Source organism: Molossus molossus, unplaced genomic scaffold (genome assembly GCF_014108415.1).
Source record: "Molossus molossus isolate mMolMol1 unplaced genomic scaffold, mMolMol1.p scaffold_m16_p_1, whole genome shotgun sequence".
Lineage (NCBI taxonomy): Eukaryota > Metazoa > Chordata > Mammalia > Chiroptera > Molossidae > Molossus > Molossus molossus.
This window is the reverse complement of record NW_023425344.1, coordinates 193,836,482-193,863,887: the sequence shown is the minus strand read 5'-3', so window position 1 is coordinate 193,863,887 and position 27,406 is coordinate 193,836,482. Positions and strand designations below refer to the sequence as shown.

The following is a 27,406-nucleotide window of genomic DNA, read 5'->3' as shown; positions in this document are numbered from 1 at the left end:
GGTATTGGCAATGTGGAACCATCATTCTTTCTTGGCCAGGTAGAAAATTAGAATGTGGGTGACTTGGCAACTTTCCCCAATGCCTTTTTACTTCCTTCATCTTCCCCATGAATACAGAGCTTATATATACATTCAAGATTTTTCAATATAACCTCATTTCCAGCATGGCTTGCAGGTTCTGGAATTCGACTTCCAGGATTCAACTCCTGGCTCTTTCATTTACTAATTGGGTAATTTTAAGAATGTTATTTAACCTCTTTAAGCTTCTGTTTCATCTATAAAATATGGAGAATAGTACCTACAATATACAGTTTGGAGTGGAATAACTATGGTAATGAATGGAAAGTACTAGGTCTGGCACACTTAAAGTGGTCAACAAACATTAGCTATTTTTATTCTTCGTCAAAGCTTCTGTCTAGTGCACAGTATGCTTATCAATTTGTACAGAAAAATACCATATTTGCATAGGACTCAGGGTACATATGCAAATGAATTCATAAACAACCTGTATTTTCCTAAAGTGGCTAAGCTAACAGTGATATTATGTTATGGAAAAGGGGGCTCGTTTGTGTGAAACAAACAGTGTGAAGGGTATTCAGAGTCCAAAGGAACCCGAGGCCTGGAATCTGCATAGAGGAGCTGTGTTTTGCACACAGGTGTCCTTCCTCCCTCCCCCAACCCCATCATAGCAAACATTCAGAGTGAATCTGGGAGTGGAGCCTGTGGGCCAGGCCTGAGGGCACAGGGGTGCAAAAGCAAGAGGGTTCCAGGCCAAGGAAGGGAACCCAGCACTCCAAAGGCCAGGAAGCCCAAGCCAATCAGATTCCCCACCCACCAGGAATCTAAAAGGTGGCAGAACCTCATGGCCCAAAGTCCAAGCACAGCAGGAAAGTGGCCAGAGAATCTTGTCAGGTAGAGACCTGATAGAAACTATAAAAGAAGTTAAAGCTGAAGAGCGCATAACACCCACGGGCCCAGAGAAAGGTCAGTGTGAGCTAAGCAGCTGTTCCATCTGGTGCCAGGGGACTTGGCTGTTGTCTTCTACACCCAGGCAGTTTAGGCCTCCCTGATCAGCCCCACCTAGAAAAGCCAATTCTGCTCTTAAAGGGAACTTGCTTGTTTCTGGTAGGGAGTCTTACTCTTAGTGGGCAAAGGTATCTCTTAAGTAGGAATAGGGGGAAAGGGACAGAGAGTGAGTCCAGGGGTTCAACTGGCTCCAAAGTAAGTAGCTTGTGGTTGGAGCCTGAGCCTCCATGTAGAGAGAACTACACGCTCTTCTTTCAGAAGCAGGCAGGGGCCTTGGCTGCCAGGGACCCTGACAAGCTGTGACTTGAGCTGTGCCTTAGAGCCTGGGTTGGCTAGTGAGAGGCACAGAGGAGGGCGGGCATTCCTGGAAAGGGGGTGAGGTGGGGAAGCGAGGGGAACAGCATCAGCAAAGGCACGAAGGAAGAATGAATCTGCTGCGCGTTGAGAAAGGCATGGAGACTTCACTGATTGGAGCGGGGAGTTCTTGCAGGGGGATGGAGGCAGTTATGATTGGATAGCTAAAGTGGGGCCAGATTTGGAGGGCTTTGAATGCCCGACTGAGGAGCACTCAACCCAGCTCCTGACTTGCGATTTCCGTTCGAGACTGAATTACCTATAGGGTGGTTAATTCCAACGGGTGCTTTCTTTGGGGGCTTCTGAAAAGTCAGCTTATCCTCTTACCTGCTTCAGTTTTTTTCATTTACCCAGGGAGCAAGTAATCCTCACTTGGGTTAGGAAGGTGGTGGTGGTGGTGGTAATGCTAATTAATTTTACCTTCCTTGCTTTGAAGATGCCAAAACACAAAACAAAAAAATCCCATTTCTATGCCAAATATTAAATTTGGTTTCTCCTCCTCCTCCCGCAAGTCCTCTTTCCCTCGCCAGCACCTCCCCCACGTTTTCCTGCTCTCCTCCACCAGCTCCGCCAGTTGCCTCCTCGCCCAGGCCCCGCGCATTCCGGGCCCGGCTGGCCCGCACCCGTCCTCCGCAGCCGGGCGCCCCCCTCCCAGCCCCCCGCGCCCGCGCCGGGTCACCCGCACACACTGGTCCACGCCCCCCCACCCCCCGCCCGGCCGAGCGGTAGGTGTTTTGCCGTCTGCGCCGGGCCGCAGTGCGGCTGCGCGCACTGGGCTGCCTCCGGGCTGGCAGGGCAGCGGCGGCCGCGGCGGCGGCGGCGGCGGCGGCGGCGGGGCCGGGAGCGAGCGGCGGCAGCTTGGGGAGTGGCGTGGAGCTGAGCCTGGGGCTGCAGCAGCGCGGGGCTCCCGGAGTAGTCAGCCCCGGGGGCAAGAAAGAAAGGCCAGGCCGTGAAGTCCCTGAGCAACCATTCTCCTTGGATTTGGGGGAGCCTTGCCCCCCACCTCGTCTTCAGACGCTCCCTCTTCAGCCCCAGCCCCGGCCGCTGACGGGAGGAGGCGGCGGCGGGGACTGAGGGGCGCCGCCATGCCTCTCCCGCGGTGAAGCGCCCCGGCCGTCAGGAGCTTCTCGGTCTCCCCGGTGATGTCCCCCAGGCGGCAGGCGAAAGCGACTCACTCGAGCCCTGGGGTAAAGGCCTAGCTTATCCAGCTTCCTTCCTCCTCCTCCTCCTCTTCCCCTCCCCCTCCTCCTTCTCTCCCCCTTCGACCTCCCCTCCCCGTCTCTTCCCTCACCCTTCCCCGCGCCCCCATCTTCCCTCCCCCCCTCCCTCCCACCCCTCCAGCAGCGATGGCAGAAGAACAACAACAGCCGCCACCACAGCAGCCTGATGCCCATCAGCAGCTTTCCCCCAGCACCCCCAACTCGGGGGTGGCTCTGCCAGCGCTTGTGCCTGGGCTGCCAGGGACAGAGGCCAGCGCGCTGCAACACGAGATCAAGAACTCCATCTGGTAAGAGGATCCACCATCGCCGGGGTAAAAAAGCCCAGGCACATTTCTGCTGCAAAAGGGGTGGGGGCGGCGGGCGGAGGAGCGGGCTGATGCCTTCATTGAATGTGGGTATCCAGGGTCAAATGCATATTTATAGGGCCCTTGGATGTGTGGGAAATGTGCATCAGCCCTTGGTCTGCTTAGCCCCGAAATGCTTTTACTCACCCCTCCTCAATTGTGAGTGCAGATAAACAAGTTATTTGTGGTTTTCACTTTTGTGTAAGAGGAATATGGGTCGAAATTAAGTCATCTTGCATGATGATAGCATGCATTTGGGACCGAGGAATGTGAAATGTGTTTACTCCTATTTGCAGTCATACAGGGAAGAAGAAGTGTATTGTGAATTTTCACCAAACAGACATTGTGCGTAGGAATATTAATAGGCAGCACAAAACCTAATGTGCCTCTTCCTTTCAGTTGGTTTAGCGGCTGTTTCTGAATGTTTTTGCCTTCTTTATTCAGAGATTAAATTTCTCTTCCAGGGTTTATTCTTTGCATTAATTGTGAAGAAAAGGCTTCTTTAGTATAAGACATTTTTAGGTGGTAGTTTACACTGTAAAGTGATTTTTTTAATTTAAAAAGATATCTTTAATTTAAAATAAATGTTTTACCACTTTGTATGTCTTTTTTAGAACCATAGATGAAATATCTTTTGCCATTCCTGTACTTTTTTGTATGAGAATTTCCAATATTTCTGCATTAGATTAAACTCGGAAAGACTGGTGGCAGTCTTTAAATAATTAAATACACTGAGTTAATGGCTCTATTCCTTTTAGAGCCTTTGCAAATACTCTTTGAACATGAACTTGCATTCTTTTTGTAGGATTCTTCATTAACTGACATTTTTAAAAAAGTGTAGTGCTATTTTTAAAATGCAAAGCAATATTTGGAGTTTGGTCTAAGAGACTACTTTTTATAGACATTTAAAAAATAGAATTAAATGTGGTATAAAAAAGCTCTGATTTTAAAATGAAATCTTGCATGTCCATCATTGAATATGACTACTAAAATATCAAAACTCCTTTTATATTGGAGTTTAAAATAAATATACCATAAAATAACGAACATTGTTCAGTATTTACACATTTAAAAACAGTGACAATTTTTGAAATACAAAATTAAGGTTTGTTATATGATAATTTTCATTATATTCCTGGTGTACATCCATATTGTCATGATGCTAATATGAAGTAGGTCAGTGCAGGCTTTAATAGTTTTATACTAACAGTAGTTGGCAGCTGAGTATCTTGCTTTCAGTTTTTATTTTATAGTGTAGTTTAAATATTTTAAAGGTAATTTTTTTGACTTTGACAACAGTCATGTTGTGGCAACTTGAATAGGTCAGAAAAATAGTATTTTGTGTGTGTGTGTGTGTGAGAGAGAGAGAGAGACAAGACAGACAGAAAGAGAGAGGGCTTTATTCTTCAATAGATAACCTCACCCCCTTTTTAAAGATGTGATTTAAAGGAAGAAGATGGTTAAGTTCCTGCTTACAGAAACCAGAGTGTTTCCCACCCCCTTATTGACTTGACATAACTTAAGTGTCCCTGGAATCATCATTAAATTGAATGTAAGCACTTTGGGTTTTACATTCAGGTAAGGGACATCCAAGTTAAAAGGACTAAAATCTTTTAAGAAAGATTTACTTAAAAAGTTGAATTAGTAATATATATTTTAATTTATTATTAGAACAATAGGAGGAAAGGAACCTCCGTTTTATATTTTTAAAGTAAGAGTAAGTTGTATGGGCAACTGATTGAGTGTTGGAATAATAATGATAGTGGAGTGCTCTTTTTGGTAAATCATGTGATTTAATTATTCTTTCATTGATAATTTATGTTTACACATCCATTACAACTTAACTGTATTGACTTTAATGTGAGAAAACTATCCTGAAGCTGAGTGCACTTTAGTTTTCGTAACTTGCTCTGAAAAAATAATTGGCAACAAGCACCTTAATTCCCAAATGTACAATTTTAATCTTTATTTTAAAATTATAATGGCACACTTACTGGCATTTAATTTTCAACTTTAGAAATTCTATTTGCAAAAATTTTTCTTTATATTTAAAACTTTATAAAAACATTAGTGGTCATAAGCAACATTAGTGGATATATTTAACGTATAGTCTCATATCCAATGCTCCACAAGACTGGATTTATAGTATTTATCCAGTAACTATATAAAATAAAGACATGAAAAATGGTATACCTACAATACCATCTTCTAAGAAATAGTGTGTGTGTGTATATGTTAAACTAATTTTTAATAGCTATCTTATTAATTTTTTTACCACCTGATAATATTCTGAGAGATTATAAATTTTGTCACTTCCTATATCAATCTTTGGTAACATTACTAATGAGAATTTAAAGTAACATTAAACAGAAATGTGACATTTAAAAATTATTAAGTGGGTTTTGCATTTAGGTTGATTAGAGTATATTGGACTTGCACATCACAAACATGTCTGTACTTGTTCTCCTATTCAACAAATATAAATATAGTGTGTGATGTAGGCCATTAGCTGGACAATGAGTTATTTATTATCTCAGTTCATAATTATTTTTATTTGTTAAACTAAAATGCTATTTGATAAAAGTATGCCCATGGTAATTTCAAGCATCAAATGAGTCTTTGAAAAAAAAAGATTAAGTAGTCAAAGTTGAAATTGTGGCCCTTAATGAGATCAGAAACTATATTTCTTAAGAATTGGAAATACGTATTTTTAAGATAACTCTATAAAATAAAGATACTACTAACTTGATAGTGGTATAATATTTGTGTAATATATTTATGACTCTCTTCAACTGAAGTCCAAGTTCACAAGCCTGCATGCACCTTTCTTGACCTTCCTCATTCCCACTCCATAGACAAAGGTCCAAATCACTTACACTACTTGCTTGAAAGGAGATTTATTTGCAGAGGTGTGTTTAATACTGAATATACTATAAGACTGTTATGTATATTTCTAAACAATAGAATTATAAAATAAACTTTTCAATAAAAAAGAAAACTAGTAACCCATGTCTTTTCTGTAAATAAAGACTCATAGTGACAACCTAAAACAAAGCCACAACTTAATCTTATTGCAAACTTCTTTAACTTATGTTGCACCTAAAAAAAGAACCAAGGCAAGTTTTTCTTTTATCTCCAAATGTCTTCATAGTTTTGGGGTTTTTAAAAATCGTGTCTAGTTTAAACAAAACGAATTTACTAAGTGCTTTTCTTTTCCTTTTTAAAGCAGTTTTACTTGAAACCCTGATAGAATAGAATAAAATTGCCATGGGGAAAACATATAGAAAAAATTACATTTGTGTTCTCTTCTGTCCATGATTAGTATTTTTTAAGAATAACCATACCTACATGGGTGGCAGCAATTAACATATTTGCAATTAGGCCTTAATGTATAGACTACAAACCTTTTCCTAGAAGGTCTAAAAAAATCCTGATGTTTTATTGTAGATAATATTCCAATACTATATTTACTCAACAAACAAATTCAGTGATTCTTAAAAGAATTCGTAGTTATTAATTGTTAGTTTTATTCATATGACTCTTTATTTTCAAGTAAGACTTTGTAAACCATTTCTTAAAGTCTTACAGATGTGTCATTGTTCTACCTACTTTATGGAAACAGGTAATTTGAATGACAGGTAAACTGCAGGATTCCTCTGATTCATTATCAGACCCTAGAAGTAGTGCAGGGACCAGAGCTCCTTGTCTTTATTCAGTCTTGAAAGTCATACAGACTTCTGAATCTGGTACATTTTAGATTTACAATATTAAATTAGAATTACATATGTGGACCATTTTGGGTGTTATCTAAATTCTAATTTAATCCCAAATTGAGCAATTTTGTTTAACTTTCTTAATTCTTAGTTACAATGAGCAAAGTATGGTAAAATCCTAAGGTTTACAGAATGATTCTATATTAGTCCTGATTTCTACCCCTGCCCTAGAACTTGGTAGTTTTGTCCTTGGTTTTGGGTCAGGCATTTATTAACCCTGTCTGAGAAACAGTTACTGTCCTTCAGCTGCACTAGGTCACATATAATATCAAGGTCCTAACTGTAGAGTTTACTTTAATCGTAGCCCATGATCTTCATTTTGCTTTAAAGTTAGAGATTGACTAGTACAATAACTGGCTTTCATATATTTTCCATTAGTTGGTTGACCTGCTGTCTGCCCTGAGGTTAGTCTGTTTCACACTGAAGACTTAGGGTGCTTTTTGCTTGTCTGTATTGAGGCCAGCTGTGATGGTTGCAGCCCAACACTAAGTGTTTCTGATTCCAGAAGAAGGCAGTTCCTTGTTCTCCTCTGTGATTTGAAACTGATGAAATTGTCTTCTCTATTGACCAGAAAGGCAAGTTAAGCAATTTCAAGCCCCTTGACTTTCTGGCCTTGTTTAGCTTAGGCAATGAGTGTGTGTGTATAAATAATTGACCAATTTGCTCTCCCTATGGGAGTTTTCTTTAATGGTGTTATGTACAGAAGTGATTTAGTTTCTATATCACTATTAGTTTTTGGTCTTATTGAGAGAAATGAGCTTAACAGTGGTAGAAATGACAGAAGTGTCTCATTTGTTATCAAGCCTGCTTTGAATGAAAACTTACACTTAAACTCTTTTTATATTAGAAAAATGTCGCACATAAAATTGTACAAATGAACATTGACATTTACTCAAATTTGAGCACGTTATACAAGATCATTGTGTAAGTACTCACATGAGTATCTATATATGAAGTACTATGCTAGAGACTGGCATTTGAGGAATGTCCATTCACTTGTAATATTAACCTAAGCAAAAGTATGCAATAAAACATCTCTTTGATTCAGTTAGGCGACCAGGAAAAGAGGTGACAAGTGCCAGAGTGTTAATTGTGGGAAAAGTAGACCTTAGTTTCCTTTTCTAGAAAATGAAAGGTTTATATTAGATGACCTTGCAACTTCCTTTAGGTTAAATTATGACTCTTGTTACTAAATTAATATTGACAACAATAATAAAGCATACCATAAGCACAATGAAGACTAACAGCATTAACTAATCACAGGCAATCAGCAGTACATTCTCAGTGGACATATTATTAGGATCTGTCAGTCTTCCCTTGGGTTTTAGCCCTGGAAGACTATCTGAAGGTGTTATTCACTTACTGTTACCTTATGCAAGAGTTCTTTTATGTGTAATTCAATCTGAAAATATTTATTGGACTAGTATTCTACTTAAACTATTCTAAGAGTTGTTGGTGATTATGCAAAAATATAAGTAAGGCTATGCAATAATCCCTGTTGTTGGGAAATTTACTAGTTGCTAGTTGAGAGATTGCACTGGGGGTAGTTATTAGTGTACTTGTTTTGTTTAAAAACAGGTGCTCAATTCTTATTAGCGCCTCACACAGGAACTTTTCCCTGTGGTAATAATTTAATATTTTAAAGCAGTGGTGAATGTTTTATTGTAAATTTGGTTATGTAAAAAAGAAAAGTGTGTATTCTTTTCAGAATAATTTAGGGTAGTGTTGAGCTTCTAATTTTTCTTCATCTAGGGTAGACATTTTAATGTGTAGTTATTACAAAGAGTGTTCTTTCTAAGTATAGAGAACAAGACAATAAAATGGTTGCTACTCCATATCTCTGACCAAACTAGACAACTTTTTTAAAAATATGTTTTTATTGATTTAGAGAGAAAGGAAAGGAGAGAGGGAGAGAGAGAGGAAGGGGGAGAGAGAGAGAGAGAGAGAGAGAGAGAGACATCTATGTGAGAGAGAAACATTGATTGGTTGCCTCCCTACGCACCCCAACTGGATACCAAACCCAAACCTGGGTATGTGCCTTGACCTGGAAACAAACTGTTGAGCTTCCAGTGCACACAGTGACCACAAAGGCCAGGGAAAACTAGACTGCATTTATCCAGTGCCTCCTTTTCCATCAGTCTCTCTTATCTAGTTGTGTTCTCAAGGGTTCTAAAAGTTCAGGTTAAAGATGAGCAGAATGTAGGAAGAAGAATCTTTCTGCCCTGGAAAGGATAATAAATAAGGAACAGTAAGCTGTGAAGCTTAATGCACTTGATTGCTGACTATGAGATTAAGATAGTTAACACTTAACTTTAACCCACATAGATAAAAACTAAAACATTTAATTTTTTTTTCTTGAGACTTTTTTACTTTTTTTGTTTTATGATTTATGTACCTCCAGTTTATAAGAGGAAGTAGAAAACAATGAAGTTTGGTTAATTATGCACAGAGTACCTCTGTCAGCCATCTATTATGGTAGCTCCCATATATATTACAAAAAGTTGTGTGGGAGGTGAGATTTTTGTATTCATCATATCATAGAACAAACTGAAAACATACAGATATTCCTTGCTACTTGAATCTCTATTTGGTTTCTAAATTCAAAGAGTGACAGATTACAATCTGTTAAATCTTGAAATTTTGGAAAACAAGAATCCATATGGTGTGAAATACCATCTCCTCCAAATAACCTTATCTAAGAAAAATTTTTTTTTACCTGAATCCATTCATAGTCTGGGTTTGGATAGCAAAGGTTCACATAGCAAAAGTTACTGTTTTACTCATTCTAACACTGGATTAGCAAATTCACTTGAATTTTAATGCTCAATCTGATTAATTAGTGATGCTTACCAAGGACCATTGGGATAGGAAGTGATGATAGTATATATGCCCTATAATTACCTCCTGCTTTCTTTCTGAAATCTGTAATTTTTAGAATTTGAGCTCTATTTTAGGTAAGTAAAGCATCAGAACTATTGGTTATCTTAGAGGGTATTACATTAGTCCCTAGGACTATGGCGTTTACATTTAGGATATCTAAATTTAAGATGCAGGCCTTTTTTCTACTTGTATTCTTTTATTTATTTATTTTTTATGACTTTCCTACTTTGATCACCTGGTATTGCCAAGTAGCTACAACATGAGAATAGGGGATTACTGTATTAAGTGGCTACTTCAGTTTGCGTTATCCATAAACCTTTTCTTCACTTGCATTGTCTTGTTTCTCTAATCATGCCTGTGCTGGTCTCTTTACCTGCTACCTTAAAAACCTTTTTCTTTTTTCTACTGATATAAGTGCCTGACTTTAATATCCAACTCCTGTGCCACTGCTTCAATGAAATTCTTCCCAACTTCCAGGGAAAAAAAGATTTAAGTTGTGTCAATTAATTTTTTTTTTTTCAGTAATTTAGACTAGTCTTACCTGAGATGAGTCTGTTTTAGTGAATTTTTACTGAATTAATGAAACATTCCCTATGTAAACATTTCTAATGTGTAAAGTTTATATGTAAAATTCAGAGACTGAATATGCCTGAAACAAAACAATCACTACATAATAAGTAATTTACAATATGAAATAAAATATTGTGGAGTAGCCAAGAACTTGCCATTGTTTTTGCTGTATATATGAAATTTTAAAAATGTAATTGGATAAAAGTGTCACTTCAGTGACATCTGGCTTAGAGTAAAGTTGGTGCTTCTGGGAGTTTGGGAAATTTATTTGAATAAGGTGCTTTAGTTAGTGTAAGTGAATCACTTCGCTAAATTGATTACAGTCATTAGATCTATTAAGTGTGTGTGTGTGTGTGTGTGTGTGTGTGTATGCAATGTGATCTAAAATTTAACTTAGATTAGTAAATGCATGATCCCTTTTTCTGAAGGAGGAGATACTAGCAACGAATGTGGCCAAATTCTGTACACATGCATTTTAAAGTGAGAAGGTCAAAAACTAATCCTGAATTTACAGAATATAATGGTCAGGGAAAACTGAATTCAATACATTTGTATTTTAATGACTACTACATACAGGCAGAAGAAGGTTAAAAAATAATACTCTCTATCTTTAAAGCAGTCATCCCTTGTGTGGTAGTTTATGTGTCATCAATTGAATCTAACAAAAGAAAGATGTTATTAAATGCACTGAAAGTGTAATTAGTGGTATAGACAAGTACAGAATTAGAAGAGAGAGGGATTCAGGGAGGACAGAATAATTTTATTGGCAAAGTTCAAGATGGTAGCTTAAATCAGGGGATAGGCTGTTGATCCAAATACATTTATCATTATGCTTACTGAGAAATCTTTATCCCCACTAGAGGAGTGATATTGAGAATTGTTGATAACAGTAAACCTTGTTAGTAATGAGAATAATTAAAGAAAAATAGCTTAGGACAAAATTTGCCTGACTGAGGAGTGTGGTTTCTATCAATCACAATCCTCTTCCCTAAATTTTAATGTACAAAGGTAGAAGAAAGAATTTAAAGTAATAATGGAGAAGAGGTTGGATGTGGGTGGGAACTTGAGCAGTGGACCAGGAGCTGCTTCTGGAGCAGTATTGGAAGACTGTGTACCCTGAATTGACTCTCAGTGAAGGATGGTTACCTCATGAAGATGATTGGAGTATTTGGCGTGAGGTCCCTCATGGATCTCATTCAGCCCATATCTCCAGTCCTCTTTTTTTTTTTGGTATGTCCCCCTAGCGGGAACCGAACCCAAGACTCTCTGGTCCGCAGGGCAACGCTCCAACCGCTGAGCCAAACCGGCTCCAGTCCTCTTTTTTTATCCTCACCTGAGGACATTTTTGCAGTTATCTTAAGATAGAGCGGGAGGGAAAGAGGGAGAAAGAGAAACACCAATGTGAGAGAGACACATCGAGTGGTTGCCTCCTACAAGACCCCAACTGGGGCCAGGGAAAAACTATAAACAATGTATATGTCTTTAGCAGGAACCAAACCCCGGACACTCTGGAATGTGGGCCAATGCTCTAACTGCTGAGCCAAACTGGCCACGGTCATATCTCCAGTTCTGTATCATGGTACCTGTGGCACCTACCTGTACTTTTCCATTATCAGAAGCAGTTTGTTTTCCCCTTTTGGATTCATCTCTTTCCATGTATTTATGGAATTTGTTCTAACACATACCCTGTTTTTGTAAGCATCATCAAATTGTTCTTTTCTACCAGCCACTTTTCCTGTGACTTTATACATTCTTATGACGTCCTTAAAACAGCACCAACAACCTCGGAGAAAAAGTTTTTGCGTTAAAACAGAGTTGAACTTTCAGTGACCTAACGAGCTCATTCATAGTTCTAAGGGGAAAAATAATGTCATTAGGTAACTAAATGAATAATGTAAATACTCATTTTATAACATGAAATTTAAACAGTTAACGAATATGCAAAAATCTTTACTGTTGATAATAAAAAAACAAATAAAGCAGAAAAGTACTATTTTTGACCACTAAGAAAAAGATTTAAAAACTATAGTAACCAGCCCTGGCCGGTTTGGCTCAGCGGTTAGAGCGTTGACCTGCGGTCTGGAGAGACCCGGGTTGGGTTCCCGCTAAGGGCATGTACCTCAGTTGCAGTTTGTCCCCAGCCCTGGTTGGGTTGTGTGAGTGGCAGCCACTTGATGTGTCCCTTTTGCATTGATCTCTCTCTCTCTCTCTCTCCCTCCCCCTCCCACTCTATCTGAACAAAATATTGAAAAATGTCCTCGGGTGAGGATAAAAAACAAACAAACCAACAAAACTATAGTAACCATTGCTAGCTGACTTGCCCTGAGTTTTGCTTTTTTCCTTCTTCCTTTCCTTCCCCTCCACTTTCTCAAGTTCTATCCTGGTGTATGATATGTAAGCCCACTCAAAGTTTTGGTGAAGTAGGTTCGAACATAGATCTTCAAAGTGTTAACTGCATTTGCTCTTAGGTGGTAGAACAATGTATGATATTTTTTATCCCACTTTATTATGTTCTCCAAATTTTCTTAAGGAAGCAAGTGTTATTTTTAGTTTCGAAAAATATCCAAACAAGTAAAATAATGTCCTTTGTCTACCCTGCTGCTCTTCCTTTTAGCTGACGTCTGTCTACCAGCCTTCCACCCCCATACTCCAAGAGGTCTTTTCTCTCTACTCTTCTCCTTTTCAACTCTTGCAGTCTGGCTTCCTGCTTTTCTTGCCAACTCAGTGGCAACTTCAGTCTTTATCTTTCATTATATCTCTAACTTTTCTTCTTGTCACTATGGTTCCTTCACATTTTTAAAATTCTCATACATTCCTTTTTGAGAGCTACTTTTGTATCAGCTACTCTACCTGGCACTGGGGATTTAATGAGCAAGGATGCAAAATCCCTGTTTTCATGGACCTTACTTTTTTTTTCTTTTCTTTCTTTTCTATTTTTTTAAATTAATTAATTTTTGTTTCTCCTTTTCCCCCCTCTCTCTCCCTCCCCTCCCTGTCCCCAGCTTTGTTGTCCATGTCCATTGTTCATGCATACATGCATATAAGTTCTGCGGTTTATCTCTCCCCCACCTCCCCCTCTTCTGGGGATTGTCATTTCTGTACTTCACTTCCATGTCTCTGGGACTACCCCATTCCTCAGACTGTTATGTTCATTATATTCCACAAATAAGTGAGATCATATGACACTTGTCTTTCTGTGTTTGGCTTGTTTCACTTAGGATAATACTTTCCAGGTCCCTCCATGTTGTCTCAAAGCATAAGAGATCTTTCTTTCTTACAGCGGCATAGTACTCCATTGTGTATATGTACCACTGCTTTTTTATCCATTCGTCTACTGATGGACACTTGGGCTGTTTCCAGATCTTAGCTATTGTAAATAGTGCTGCTACGAACATGGAGGTACATATATACTTTCTGATTGGTGTTTCAGGCTTCTTAGGGTATATTCCTAGAAGTGGGATCACTGGGTCAAATGGCAGTTCAATTTTTAGTTTTTTGACCTAACACCATATTGTTTTCCATAGTGGCTGTACCAGTCTGCATTCCCACCAGCAGTGTACTAGAGTCCCCTTTTCTCCACACCCTTGCCAACACTTGTTGTTTGATGATTTCTTGATGGCGGCCATTCTGACAGGTGTGAGGTGATACCTCATTGTTGTTTTAATTTGCATCTCTCTGATGATTAGTGATGTTGAGCATTTCTTCATATGTCTCTTAGCCATTTGTATGTCCTGTTTGGAGAGGTGTCCATTTAGTTCCTCTGCCCATTTTTTAATTGGGTTCTTTGTCTTCCTTTTGTTGAGTTGTATGAGCACACTATATATATTGGAAATTAACCCCTTATCTGATATATCATTGGCAATGATGCTCTCCCATACAGTGGCTTGCCTTTCCCTTTTGATGATTGTATCTTTTGCTGTGCAGAAGCTTTTGAGTTTGATATAGTCCCATGTGTTCATTTTTTCCTTTGTTTCTGTTGTTGTAGGTGACATATCAGTGAAAATTCTGCTGTGTATGATGTCTGAAATTTTGTTGCCTACATTTTCTTTTTTTTTTTTTAATCTTCACCTGAGGATATTTTTCCATTTTTTGTACAGATAGAATGGGAGGAAGGGAGAGAGAGAGAGAGAAACATCGACGTGAAGGGACACATCGAGTGGCTGCCACCCGCACAACCAACCAGGGCCGGGGACAAACTGCAACCAAAGTACGCGCCCCTAGCGGGAACCGAACCCGGGTCTCTCCGGACCGCAGGCCGACGCTCTAACCGCTGAGCCAAACTGGCCAGGGCTGCCTACATTTTCTTCTAGGATTTTTATGGATTCATGAGTCACATTTAAGTCTTTTATCCATTTTGAGTTTATTCTTGTGTAGGGTGTAAGTTGATGGTCTAGTTTCATTTTTTTGCATGTAGCTGTCCAATTTTCCCAACACCATTTATTAACGAGGCTGTCTTTACTCCACTTTGTGTTCTTGCCACCTTTATCAAATATTAATTGAGCATATTGTCTTGGGTTCATGGACCTTACTTTTGATTAACATTTTATTTTTCCTGCTCCCTTCCTCTAGATGCTCTTTAATTGTGAATGTCCAAACCCTATTTCTCAGCCATCAATTGTTTTTCTTTTTTCACTTCTTTGCTAAAGTCAAGAAATAGATGGGCTGGACCCGGCCCGTGTGGCTGAGTTGGTTGGAGCATTGTCCCATACACCAAAAGGTAACAGGTTCAATTCCCAGTTAGGAGGGCACATACCCAGGTTGCAGGTTTAATCCCTGGTTGGGGTGCACAAGGGAGAGAAGTGATCGATGTTTCACTCTACCAACAATATTTTTTTCTCTCTCTCTGTCTTCACATCTCTCCCTTCCTCTCTCTCAAATCAATCAAAGCATTTTCTCGGGTGAGATTAAAAAAAAATATATAGGTGGGCTAAACAGAGAACTCGACCATATCTACTCATTCATTCACTAGGGTACAGGGAGCTACCACTGTTATCTTAAACTTGGCATTTTCACAAGAACCCTTCTGTGCCATGGTACTTTGCTACCTCAGTTTGCTTTGATTTCCAGTTCTACTTCTGGTGGTAGATATCACTGTTCCTTCATTCTATCAGGCTAGTAATATTAACTTCATATTTGATTTTCTCTCATCTCTATGCTCAGTATTTTAACAAGTTGCCAAGTTTGCATTGTCATTTAAGTTTCTCCTTATTTACTTATTTATACTCCAGGACCATAATTCAGTGCTTTACCGTCTCATTCCCGGATTATTACAGCAGCAACATAGCTGCTCTCTGCCCGGACCTCCTCCCTCCTGGCTCATTGAACGATGCTGCATATTCTTGCCAAATAAGTCTTCTAAAATAGCCTTTCTCATGTAGTCCTCTTCTAAAAACCTTCAACAATTTCACCTTGCCCACCATGTCATATCTAAAGATTTCCATTAGGGCCCTGGCTGGTTTGGCTCAGTGGTTGGAGCATCGGCCTGCGGACCAGAGAGTCCCGGGTCCGGTTCCCACTAGGGGCATGTGCCAAAAAGGAAAAAAAAAAAGATTTCCATTAGGTTTCAGTGTCCTGTGTAATCTAGCCCTGTACCATCCATCCAACCCTGTCTTTTGCCGTTAATCAGCATTTAACTCCACTTCAGTCCAGTGGGCACTTCACTGTCTGCCTTATGTTTTGTGGTTCTGCTTTTATTCCTGTGGTTCTGCTTTTATTCCTGCTTTATACTTTTGTGGATTCTACACTTCCCTGTCTCCAAATCCTACTTAATCATGTTTTAATCATTTTTTAAGTCACAGCTGAAATTATAGGACTTTGAAACATTTTTTAGCTACTGTAGTCCAAATTGACCTTTTCTTGACCTCACGTATAGCGAGTTCTGTACAATTAAGCACTTAAATACTCTTAATAATTTTTACTATCCCTTTTTTAAAAATAATTTTTTATTTTTCAATTTTAGTTGACATACAAGATTATATTACTTTCAGGTATACACCCCCAGTGATTAGACATTATATAATTTACTAAGTTATCATCCTGATATATCTTGTACCCCTCTGACACCATACATAGTTATTAGAATATTATTGACTCTATTCCCTATGCTATACTTTATATCCCCATGACTATTCTGTTACTACCAATTTGTATTTCTTAGTCCCTTCATTTTTTTTTTTCATCTTCACCGGAGGACACTTTTCCACTTTTGTTCAGATAGAATGGGAGGGAGAGAGAGAGAAACATTGACGTGAAAGAGACACATCGAGTGGCTGCCTCCTGCACGACCCCAACCAGGGCCAGGGACGAATTGCAACCAAGGTACATGCCCTTGACTGGAATCAAACCCACGACCCATTGGTCCGCAGGCCAGCACTCTAAACCCTGAGCCAAACTGGCCAGGCCTCATCTTTTTCACCCAACCTCCAACCCCACTCTCCCATCTGGCAACTGTCAAAATGTTCTCTGTATCTATGACTCTGTTTCTGTTCTGCTTGTTCATTTATTTTGTTTTTTATATTCAATTATTGATATGTATTTATTGCCATCTTACTGTTCATATGTTTTATCTTTATTTTCTTCTTAAAGAAGACCCTTTCACATTTTATGTAATACTGGTTTGGTGGTGATGAACTCCTTTAGCTTTTTCTTATCTGGGAAGCTCTTTACTCTCCTTCAATTCTAAATGATAGCTTTGCTGGGTAGAGTAATCTTGGTTGCAGTTCCTTACTTTTCATCACTTTGAATATTTCTTGCCTGTCCCTTCTGGCCTGCAAAGTTTCTGTTGAGAAATCAGCTGACAGTCTTATGGGGGCTCCCTTGTAGGTAACTAACTGCTTTTCTTTTGCTCTTTTTAATATTCTGTCTCTGTCTTTAACCTTTTGCATTTTAATTGTCATGTGTCTTGATGTGGGCCTCAGGGTTCTTCTTGTTGGGGACTCTCTGTGTTTCCTGGACTTGTATGTCTATTTCCTTCACCAGGTTAGGGAATTTTTCCATCATTATTTTTTTAAATAGGTTTACAATTTCTTTTTCTATCTTTACCTTCCAGTACCATCATGATGCAAATGTTGGTACACTTGAAGTTGTGCCAGAGGCTCCTTACAACTGTCCTCATTTTCTTGGATTCTGTTTTCTTTTTGCTGTTCCGATTGGGTGTTTTTTGCTTCCTTATATTACAAATCACTATTTTGATTCTCAGTTTCATCTACTTTACTATTGATTCCCTGTAAATTATGCTTTTTTTTTTAATCCTCACCTCACCTGAGGATATGCTTTTTTCTAACATGTTTTTATTGATTTTTTAGAGAGAGAAGAAGGCACATCAGTGGAGGCGATTTACCCTCAGGCAGATCAGCTGCTGGGACTGGCTGTGGCCACTGGAGAATCAGTTGTGCAGGGGTCCACCCCACAGAGCAAGACTTACTTCAGGGCGGCTCTGGTGTTTGCTGAGTCCCCCCCTCGAGTGTGTTACTTGTGGAGGTGGTTGGGTGGTGCTTCGATGTGGTCTGAAGCTGGCCACTGGGTGCACTCCCTCTGAGGCCTCCCAGGAGGTGCAGGCCAAGGTCAGCCACTGCCTGTGTTTTGCCCGGGGCTATCTATCATGAGCTACAAAGTGATCTGCCAATGGCTGCCACTAGTGCCGGGCATGGGTCCACTTAGCTAGAGGTACAGGGAACACTGTAGTCAGATGCTGCTTATTTGAGAGATTTTAGAAAAGTCTGACGCTCGAGCCAAGACCAGCCATTCATATGGAAAAGACACTGGAAACAGCTTGGGTGGGCCTGCAAGTTGGGTGGAGTGGGATCTCAGGGAATCACTAGGACAGGGCAAACAGTGTGAGCCAGGTTGATGGAGACTCAGATATGGTGCCTACCTACCAGCTCTGTGATGAGAGGGCTCAGAAAAGGAACAGTGCCCTCTGCCAAGACTTCTGTTTGTGAGAAAGCTGCCCCTCTAGATCTGGCACTTCAGTTTCTCCCTTCAGAGTGAGTATGTCCATGTGTGCAGGATCTTTAAGAGGATCGGTCTGGGACTCCAGGTGCCCTGTTTCTCATTCAGACACAACCCGCCCTGATTTTCACAGCCAGAAGTTATGGGGACTTTTCTTCCTGGCACTGGAACACTGGGTTGAGAGCTCTGGTGTGGGTCTGGGACATCTTGCTTCTCACGGAGGGACCTCTACAGCCTAAATATCCCTCCTGATTTTTATTCAGGTGTGGGAACAGCCTGTTCCACATCTCCACTCCTCTTGCCAGTCTAGATGTGGCTTCATCTTTATATCCTTAGTTGTAGGACTTCCGTTCAGCTAGATTTCAGGAAGTTCTGCATGATGGTTGTACATTGTTTAGTTGTGTTTTTTATGTGGTTTTTGGAGGATGCTGGTACTGTGTTTACCTACACTGCCATCTTGACCTATGCTGTTTCAATAAACAAATCCTTGAGGCTGGTGGCAGTACCTTTTGCATCTTTCTACTTTTCATCTAGCACTAGTATAGTGAATACCATTTTTGTCTGCTGTATTCTTAGAAGGACTTTATTTTCTACATATTAATGTTTCTATATTTGATTTTTTTAATGTGGTAATTTTCTCCCAAAACAAATATTAAACTCTTACTGTGTTTTACAGAATAGAGGACCTACAGCAATTGATTTTTTTGATTGCACTGGTGAAACTGAAATAATTATTTAGAGTTTCAGTTCTACTAGTCAAATATCTTTCACCATATATCTAAATTTAAAATAATGTATACCTCAAGTGAGAGCCATTGTGTTCCTCATTTTAAAAACACTGAGCAGGTCACTGGGGGAAAAAGGAGAAATGTCTGTAACAAAAAGAAATTAATTAATGAAAAAACAAAAACAAAAACACTGAGCAGATGACAACTGCATAGTTCAGTAGCCTTTCATGAATGAGTATACAGTAGTATTTAGTAAGGGTTTTATGGATTGCTCAACTCTCTGTGTCCCATCCTAGTTCCCAAGAGATAAACTTGGATTTTGAAGACCGCCCTCACCCTCCACCTTAATGTTGAGCTAGAGATAGTTTTGTTTTTTTTAATATTCTCACCTGAGGACATTTTTCCATTTTTTTTGTTCAGATAGAATGGGAGGGAGAGAGAGGAAGAGAGAGAAAGGGGGGGGGGAGAGAGAGAGAGAGAAACATCGACATGAAAGGGACACATCGAGTGGCTACCTCCCATATGCACGACCCAACTAGGGGCTGGGGACAAACTGCAACCGAGGTATGTGCCCTTTGCGGGAACCAAACCCGGGTCTCTCTGGACTGCAGGCTGACTCTCTAACCGCTGAGCCAAACTGGCCAGGGCAACATAGCTTCTTTTAAGTGTGGCCCAGATGGAGGGTTTGACCTGTTCATTTTAGAAGCCAAGACATAAGGCTAAGGTAACTTGTTGAGTCATAGCCAAAGCCTGAAGCCAGATGGCAAAGAAAATCTGTATGCTAAGGGCAAATAACAGAGGGAGGTGGATTTATCTAGGAAATAAGGAGGGAATGACTAAAATAGGAAACAATTCTGAGGGGCCCCAAGTGTTTCAAGTTCATAAAACAGGCTAGACTGCTGGAGCTTTCGATCTGATACAGAGCCTTTTTGTTTGTTTGCTTTTTTTGGTCTGATATTCTTTCTTTTAGAGAGATTACCTTTAAAAGACCCTGTTAGCTTAAAATTGTATCTATGCCCTGGCCGGTTTGACTCAGCGGTTAGAGCATTGGCCTGCGGTCCAGAGAGACCCGGGTTTGGTTCCCGCTAAGGGCATGTACCTTGGTTGCAGTTTGTCCCCGGCCCTTGGTTGCAGTTTGTCCCTGGCCCTGGTTGGGTTGTGCGGGTGGCAGCCACTCATTGTGTCCCTTTCACATCGATGTTTCTCTCTCCCCCTCTCCCTCCCTCCCTCCCACTCTATCTGAACAAAAAATGGGAAAATGTCCTCGGGTGAGGATAAAAAAAAAAAAAAAATGTATCTATATGATACATCACCTGGGAACTTACTAGAATGTAAAATTTGGGGCTATACCTCAGGTTTATTATAACAAGAACTCTGAGGGTATGACCAAGCTGTCTTTGTTTTACTAGCCCTCCCTGTGGGTGATTCTGATAGTGAAATTTGAGAACCACTAGCTTAGAGGATATATCTTCTAATAAACAAATATTAAGCCAAGTTACTTTGTGGCAAAACTTCTGTATTCTTAATTCTTGAGTAACTCAGGTAGAGTTAATAACTCCTTTGTTTTAATTTTCATTTGAATATAATTCTGCTGTTGCATCATTTACACTGCCTTGTACAAGATATCCACTAAACCTAAATTGTTAGTCTTAGTAATTGTATATTAAATGAATTGATGGATGACTCGGTTCATAAAAATTAAACAGATAGCATAGTCATTTTGCACTCAGCCCTGGTCAACAATTAAGACATTCATGCGTGCAGATATACACACACACACACATAATCACACACAGAGTACCAGTGATGACATGTGCAAGAAAGCATGGGATGTATAACCCAGGAGTCAGCAAGCTTTTTCTCTGCAAAGGGCCAGATAGTAAATATTTTTGGCTTTGTAGGATATAGGGTCTCTGTTGCAACTACTTTATGCTGCCATTGTTTCAGGAAAGTATACAGAGACAATATATAAATTAATGGATATGGCCAGATTTGTTTCACTGTGGGATTTGGTCCTTTGGCAGCAGTTTGTGGACTCCTGACTCCTGTATTCCATCACTGGGAAAACTATTCAAAGAATACAGACAACAGTTCTCAATCTGCTCTCCCTTTTATTAACAAACAGTGGATGATAGTCACCTGCTTAATATTAATTGTCTTGTAATTTTTCCTTGGGTAAACCCAGGATTATGTGTAAAGCATATTAGAATGCAAACTGAGTAAAAGTTGTATTTCAGGGATACTCTTAACTCACCTCCCAGTGATGAAGATAAAATATATTGACTTTTGGTTTCTGGTCTGACACGTAAAGAGCGTGGGAGGCCTCACTCCTGTCATCACAAGAAAAAAAAACTGAACAAACTGAAAATCAACAACTCTTCTTGAATCCATGAGAGAATTGAGGTCAGAGGGCAAACTGTTGCCTTGAAAACTGAAGATAGGCAGGCAAATGTAGAGAATCACACTTTACAGAGAGTCGCAGCTTACAGATAGATGGCAGAAGCCCAAAGCTAAAAACACTATAGATGCCTTGAGAATGTCCCAGTCTTAGGGAAATCCCCACATCTTCCTGAGTTTAACCTTCAGGAGCCCTACCAGGTTCTCCCTGTGAAATGAGAGAAAAGTCTCTTATTTCCTACATGGGGGAGCAGGGGTGAGAGGGACAGTGGGAAGAGGAGAAAAGTAACCATTTGAAATAGCCCAGAGCTCTCTCTTCTCTTTAACAAGACCTGCCTTAGGGAAACTATTTTCTTAGATCCTCATCAACTAGGGGATGGGAAACACCCAACCAACTCCAGCCCTCTCTAGTCTTCTGTGTGGGGGAAGGGAAACATGGGACAAGAGCATCCTCTGCCCTCTACTTTATCACTACATCAATAGGGATCCTGTATAATAATAGGATTACTGATAAAGCAACCATAAGCCTCAGACTTTTAAGAATTCTTTAGGGACTTCCAAAGAGAACATGGGAGACAAAACAAGGACTTTAGGGCCCTGGCCAGCTGGCTCAGTTGGTTGGAGCATCCCATACACCAAATGGTGGCAGGTTGAATGCCCAGTCAGGGCACATACCTAGGTTGTGGGTCGATCCCCGGTCAGAGTGCATAGGGGAGGCAACCAATCAGTGTCTCTCTGTCTTATCAATACTTCTCTCTTTCTCTCCCCCTCTCTCTAAAATCAATTAAAAATAACATATCCTTGGATGAGGATTAAAAAATGAATAAAGACATTAGAGAGAATTTTTGCTTCAGACCCCATAGCTTTTGCAAACAGTAAACAGAGCCTAACTCCTAGCCAAATAAACATACAATATCATACTAAAGGCCTGTCTACCTCAGATACTTTTACCCAATGTTGTCTGGCTTTTAATAAAAAATTACAAGCCAAAAGACACTATCTAAAGAGGTAAACCAAGTATCAGAACCAGACCTAGATACGACACAGATTTTGGGATTATCAGACTGAATTTAAAATCAGTATGATTAATATGCTAAGGGTTCTAATGGAAAAAGTGGACAACATGCAGAAACAGATGGGTAATATAAGCAGAGAGGTTTAACTCTAATAAACCCAAAGGAAATGCTAGAAATCAAACACACTGTAACAGAAATTAACAACACCTTTGATGGCCCGTCTGTAGACTGGACGGACATGACCAAGGAAGATTGAGTGAGTTTCATAAAGGTATGTCAATAGAAACTTTCCAAAAAATGGAGGCAATTTGTTCCTGTTAGCTTAGGTAGCTAGATACTGCTAAAGGGAGGAAACAAAGGGAATCAGACATTATTAAGAATATTAACACTGGGGAGCATGAGCCTGTTTGCTTCACCAGGAAACTACAGCTTCACATATACTCCAGGGGATCCCAGCATTGCCTCACCAAGGATTAACACCCCTCCCTTCCCACCAACTCTGGTTACTGGATTGTGGGAAGGGGCACAGGGAGGTCAGCATATGCACAATAGAAGTCAGAATGGCGCAAGGGGTGGTGCTTGACTATAGAGTTCTGTCAGTCTATCCTGGAAAAGGGATCATTGACTAGGGAGTGGACCCAGCAGAAGCCCCAAAAGCTTGGGAAGTTGATTGGTTATTTTGGTTCTGGTTCTTCCCAAGTCCAAGATGATATAATCCCCAGGGAACAAAGAAGAGCGCTCTTCCCCTTCCTTCTTTCCCTCCCTCCTTCCCTCCCAGAAACACTCAACCATGCAGGCCTAGCAGCCAACTGGGGCCCTCAGCAGACTGCAGGGGCTCCAAAGGACTAAACTTTAATATGAAACAGAGACTCTGGACATTGGCCTTTGTTTTGGCCTTGATGAAGACAAGATTGAACTTTTTCCATGGCTGGATGGACGGAGATGGGAAATTGGAAACCCCGGATGGGCAGCCTTTTATATCCACCCAAATAAATCTTGCCGCACCATAGTTTCCCGTGTGTGGGTCTGTGAAATGCTTTTCTCTCAGTCCCATGAAAGAACATGATTTCCACTGACAACATTACTAGTATACTTGATTTGCAAGAAATGTTAGAAATTCTATAAAGAGAAGGAAACGGATATAGGTCAGGAACTCAGATATACATAAAGAGTGAAAAGGAATAAATGAAGATAAAATCATTCTTAAATTTAGTTGATCTAACAGATAATTTTGTTTTTGGTGATTATACCTCATGGACAAGTGAAATGAATGACAGCAATGTTATAAGGGATAGCAGGAGGAATTGAGCATATTTTTAAAAGGTACTTGCACCCCGGCCGGTTAGGCTCAGTGGTTAGAGTGTCGGCCTGTGGTCCAGAGAGACCCGGGTTCGGTTCGCGCTGGGGGCACGTACCTCAGTTGCAGTTTGTCCCCCGACCCTGGTTGGGTTGTGTGGGTGGCAGCCACTCCATGTGTCCCTTTCATGTTGATGTTTCTCTCTTTCTCTTTCTCTCTCTCCCTCCCACTCTATCTGAACAAAAAATGAAAAAATGTCCTCGGGTGAGGATAAAAAAAAAAGGTACTTGCACTAACAAGCAGTATAGTGTTTGAAAGGACTTGGATTAGCCATAAAAAAAAAAAATTGACAACCCTAGAATAACCACTAAAACAATTTTAAAAGCAAGTGAAATTGATATGTTGAGAGTAGAAAAAAAAGAATAACATAAAGTGTCAAATAAAACTGAGAAGACAGAACTAGAAGACCAAAGAAAAAGGAGAATGAATAGTAAATAGCTACAAATATGGTACATATTAATCCTGCTACAGTGATACCTCGGTATCACTGGAACGAATTATGTTCGAGAACCGAGGTATCACTGTATATCAATAGTCACTTTAAATGTGAATGTTCTTAATATACCAATTAATAGATAACTGTCAAAACATTAAAAAAAAACACTTTAAAAAAAAAAACAAGACCCAACTATGTTTACAAGTATATCATTCACAGACTGTGGTACTTCATCATTTAATAACCAATTACTTGTAACATACTTCAGAACCTTTGCTATAAGAGTTGCAAGCAAATGGTGAGGTACTTAAATGATAAAGAACAGCATGAATGATTTACATGCCATTAAATTCACCTGTTTTAAGCATGCAATTTAATAGCTTTTGGTATATTTACAAAGTTATGCAGTCATTACCATAATCTAGTTTTAGAATCTTTTTCTTTCTTTTTTTAAGTAGTTGAAAGTGAATTATATTGACTGGTTTGACTAGAAGTGGAAAGGTTATTTAATTATATAATTCCGAATGTTCAAAGGCACTAGGAGAGGTAGCATTTTTGTTTTACATGTTGATAAGACTTAGTTAGCCATGGGACATGGGTTTATAGAAACTTAAAAGATGATGTTGCTCTTGGCTCTGTGTGTTTTCTTTTTCTTATTGCTAAAGAAAATTCACTAAGCATTGCCTTGAGCTTCATCATAACCAGTCAAATACTTGTGTGAGTCTTCCCATGACACATGTTATTTTCAGACATTCCTACTTCACATATTTGTAATTATGGAGCACAATGCGAGCTGTCACTTTTCTGTAACATTTTTATACAGTGAGGTGATTATATTTTCTTAAATTTTCTCTTTAAGATGGTTAGAAAATTTATCTGCTAAGCATGAACACTTAATAGAGTTACTTTATTTTAAAAACCTTACATATTTAGCAGTTTTAAAGTGAAAATAATCAGAGTCACAAAGAGGCAGTCCAGTGGAGTGGTATAAGTCATAATGAATTCTGAAATTAGTTGCCTGGGTTTGCTATCCAAGCACATAACCTTTGAAGTTGTTTCCTTTTTCCATAAAATGGAAATAGTAATAGTGCCTGTCTCATAAGGTTGTAGTGAAGATTAAATGAGATAATTTGTATAAAACATTTAGTATAGAATCTGGCATATAGTAAGTATTCAATCAATTTTGGCTGTTATTTTTTTAACCACAATAAAATTCAAAGAACTTTAACACACTGTCTGTTTATAAGATTATATGATTACTTCTGATTCTTATTACTGTATTACTTTACTGTAATAGAGGGAACCACGATGAATTTGAAGGGAGAGTTTTCCAGGCTGAAGAAACAACAAATGTAAAGGTCGTGAGAAAGCCACTCCAGGAGGCCACATGACAAATGTCTGGTGGAGTGTAACAGTGATCTCAGAGGTAGCAGAGAGGCAGATTGGTATGAGGCCTTGTAGGTCTAGTAAGCAGTAAGACTTGGGCTTTCATTCTGAGATGGGAGCCATTGGAAGGCTCTGAGCATGGAAGTAACATGACCCAGCTGGTGGTTTAAAAGACTCACTAGGCTGCTGTATGTTGAAGAGACTCTAGAGGGGCCAGGGCAGAAACAGGGAGAACAGGTTGTGATGGGTTACTGACATTTTACACTAGGGGTGTGTGTGTGTAAAAGATGAAGTAAATACTTCTCAGTAGTTGTTAAGTGATGGTCTCAGGGTATTGCAGTTAGCTATGAGGGACTTCATTTTCCTGTTCTCTTTTCTAAAACGTTTAAATAAATATTTTTATAATCATAAGCAACTTACCATTTTTAAAAAATAGAGCTGAGATAAAAAATTATGCCACATATTAGTCTCTGATTAGAGGGACACTTGCATATTAAATACAAGTGCTATTACTAAATTTGAATGATTTGCCATCAAAGAGACAAAATGTTCATAATCTGTCTGTTGGAATATAATGAATTATCATCAATTTGGAATAAATGACCTAACTAAATTAGTAAAAAGTGAGAATTAGAATATAGAATATTTTTAATATAATACAGTTATTTTAAATAACTGGAATGAAACTGGATTAACAATTAGAGGTTCTATTTTAAAGACATACGAATGATTATCATGATAACAATTCAGTAGCCTTACTACTACTGGTTTCCTCTAGCAGTGGAGTTTTGTAAATAACTGTTTTTTAACTCTCAGACTCTTGTGTAAATAATTTAATTTAGATAATGGTTTCAGTACTCTAGAACACGATTCTGAGATCTCTAATTGGCCTTGTTCTTGCCTTCCTTCACCTGCTGTCCTCTGCCACCTGTCCACACTCTGCCAAACTGACAACCCCCACCCTCCCCCCAGTAAATTTCTACTCTCCTTCAGAGCACACCTCTGTTAACTACAAAAGTAAAGGCTCTTTAAGGTAAGTTAGGTCCTTAATCACTCTCTTCCTAGGCTCTAATTCTTGTTACTACGCATTACAATTGTAATAAGTTGTTGGCATAATGTCTTAGTATCTTCTGATAGAATGCCAGCACCATAAAGTCAGGGACTGTGTATGAGTGTCTCAGATATTTCCCCAGTGCGGAATGAATGCGTGCACAAGCGCAGGCACTAACTCAGTAACTAGCCGACTTTCAGACTTCAGGTGGGGATTCGTTCCTTCTGTTCCTCTTCCCACTCTCCTCTGTCCACCCCTCATGGTGTTTTAAGTTTTAAGGTACTAAGTGTAGAAGTTATAAATAAAAATAGAAACTTGTTTTTACCATTAAAAATCTTGTTTTCTTGATATATATAATTTTCAACAGTATAAAAGTATAGCTTGTTGTAAATTTTTGTTTACAGATAACTTTTTTCAATGTTTAATTTATGTTACTATAGACAGTATTACCAAAAACAAACCATTTTATCAGAATTAAAATTAGTGTATATAATCTCAAGTTGTTTTAATTTGACGTATAAAACATGTTTCTGAAACTTACCTGCATGGTTCCCTTTTTCCCTAGTATGTAGATTTTACTGGTATATGTTGGATGCTGCCTTATAATATAATTTTTTATTGTAAAGAACTGTTAAGTGCCCGTAATAGAGATTTGTTAAATCCTTTATAATTTCTCACTGGGGATAGAGGAGTAGAAAAAACAACTTTCAGGTGTCACTGCCACGCTTTTTAGTTTTGACCTCTGAAAATTATGACATGTCAGATTAGTGTAGCCTGACTTCTTACTGAAAACAAAGTATGAGAGAAGGTCTGGCATATTGACAACCTATGTACTTAGCTGTGACCCTTAAGGCTTAATTTGGGGGTGATGTGGTTTCTTTCTTAAAGGCCATTCCCAGAGAATTCAAGATTAACTAC

General features: G+C 39.4%; 1 protein-coding gene across 1 annotated transcript in view; it reads left to right on the top strand.

The window, feature by feature from the left end:
* Positions 1-2,722: 2,722 nt before the first annotated feature.
* The window catches only part of RFX7 (regulatory factor X7), a 129,376-nt gene continuing 104,692 nt past the window's right edge, over positions 2,723-27,406 (top strand). The window contains exon 1 of the mRNA XM_036262888.1: positions 2,723-2,887. Within this exon, the coding sequence (XP_036118781.1) occupies positions 2,727-2,887 (161 nt within the window). The 5' untranslated portion in view covers positions 2,723-2,726. The remainder of the gene's footprint in view (positions 2,888-27,406) is intronic.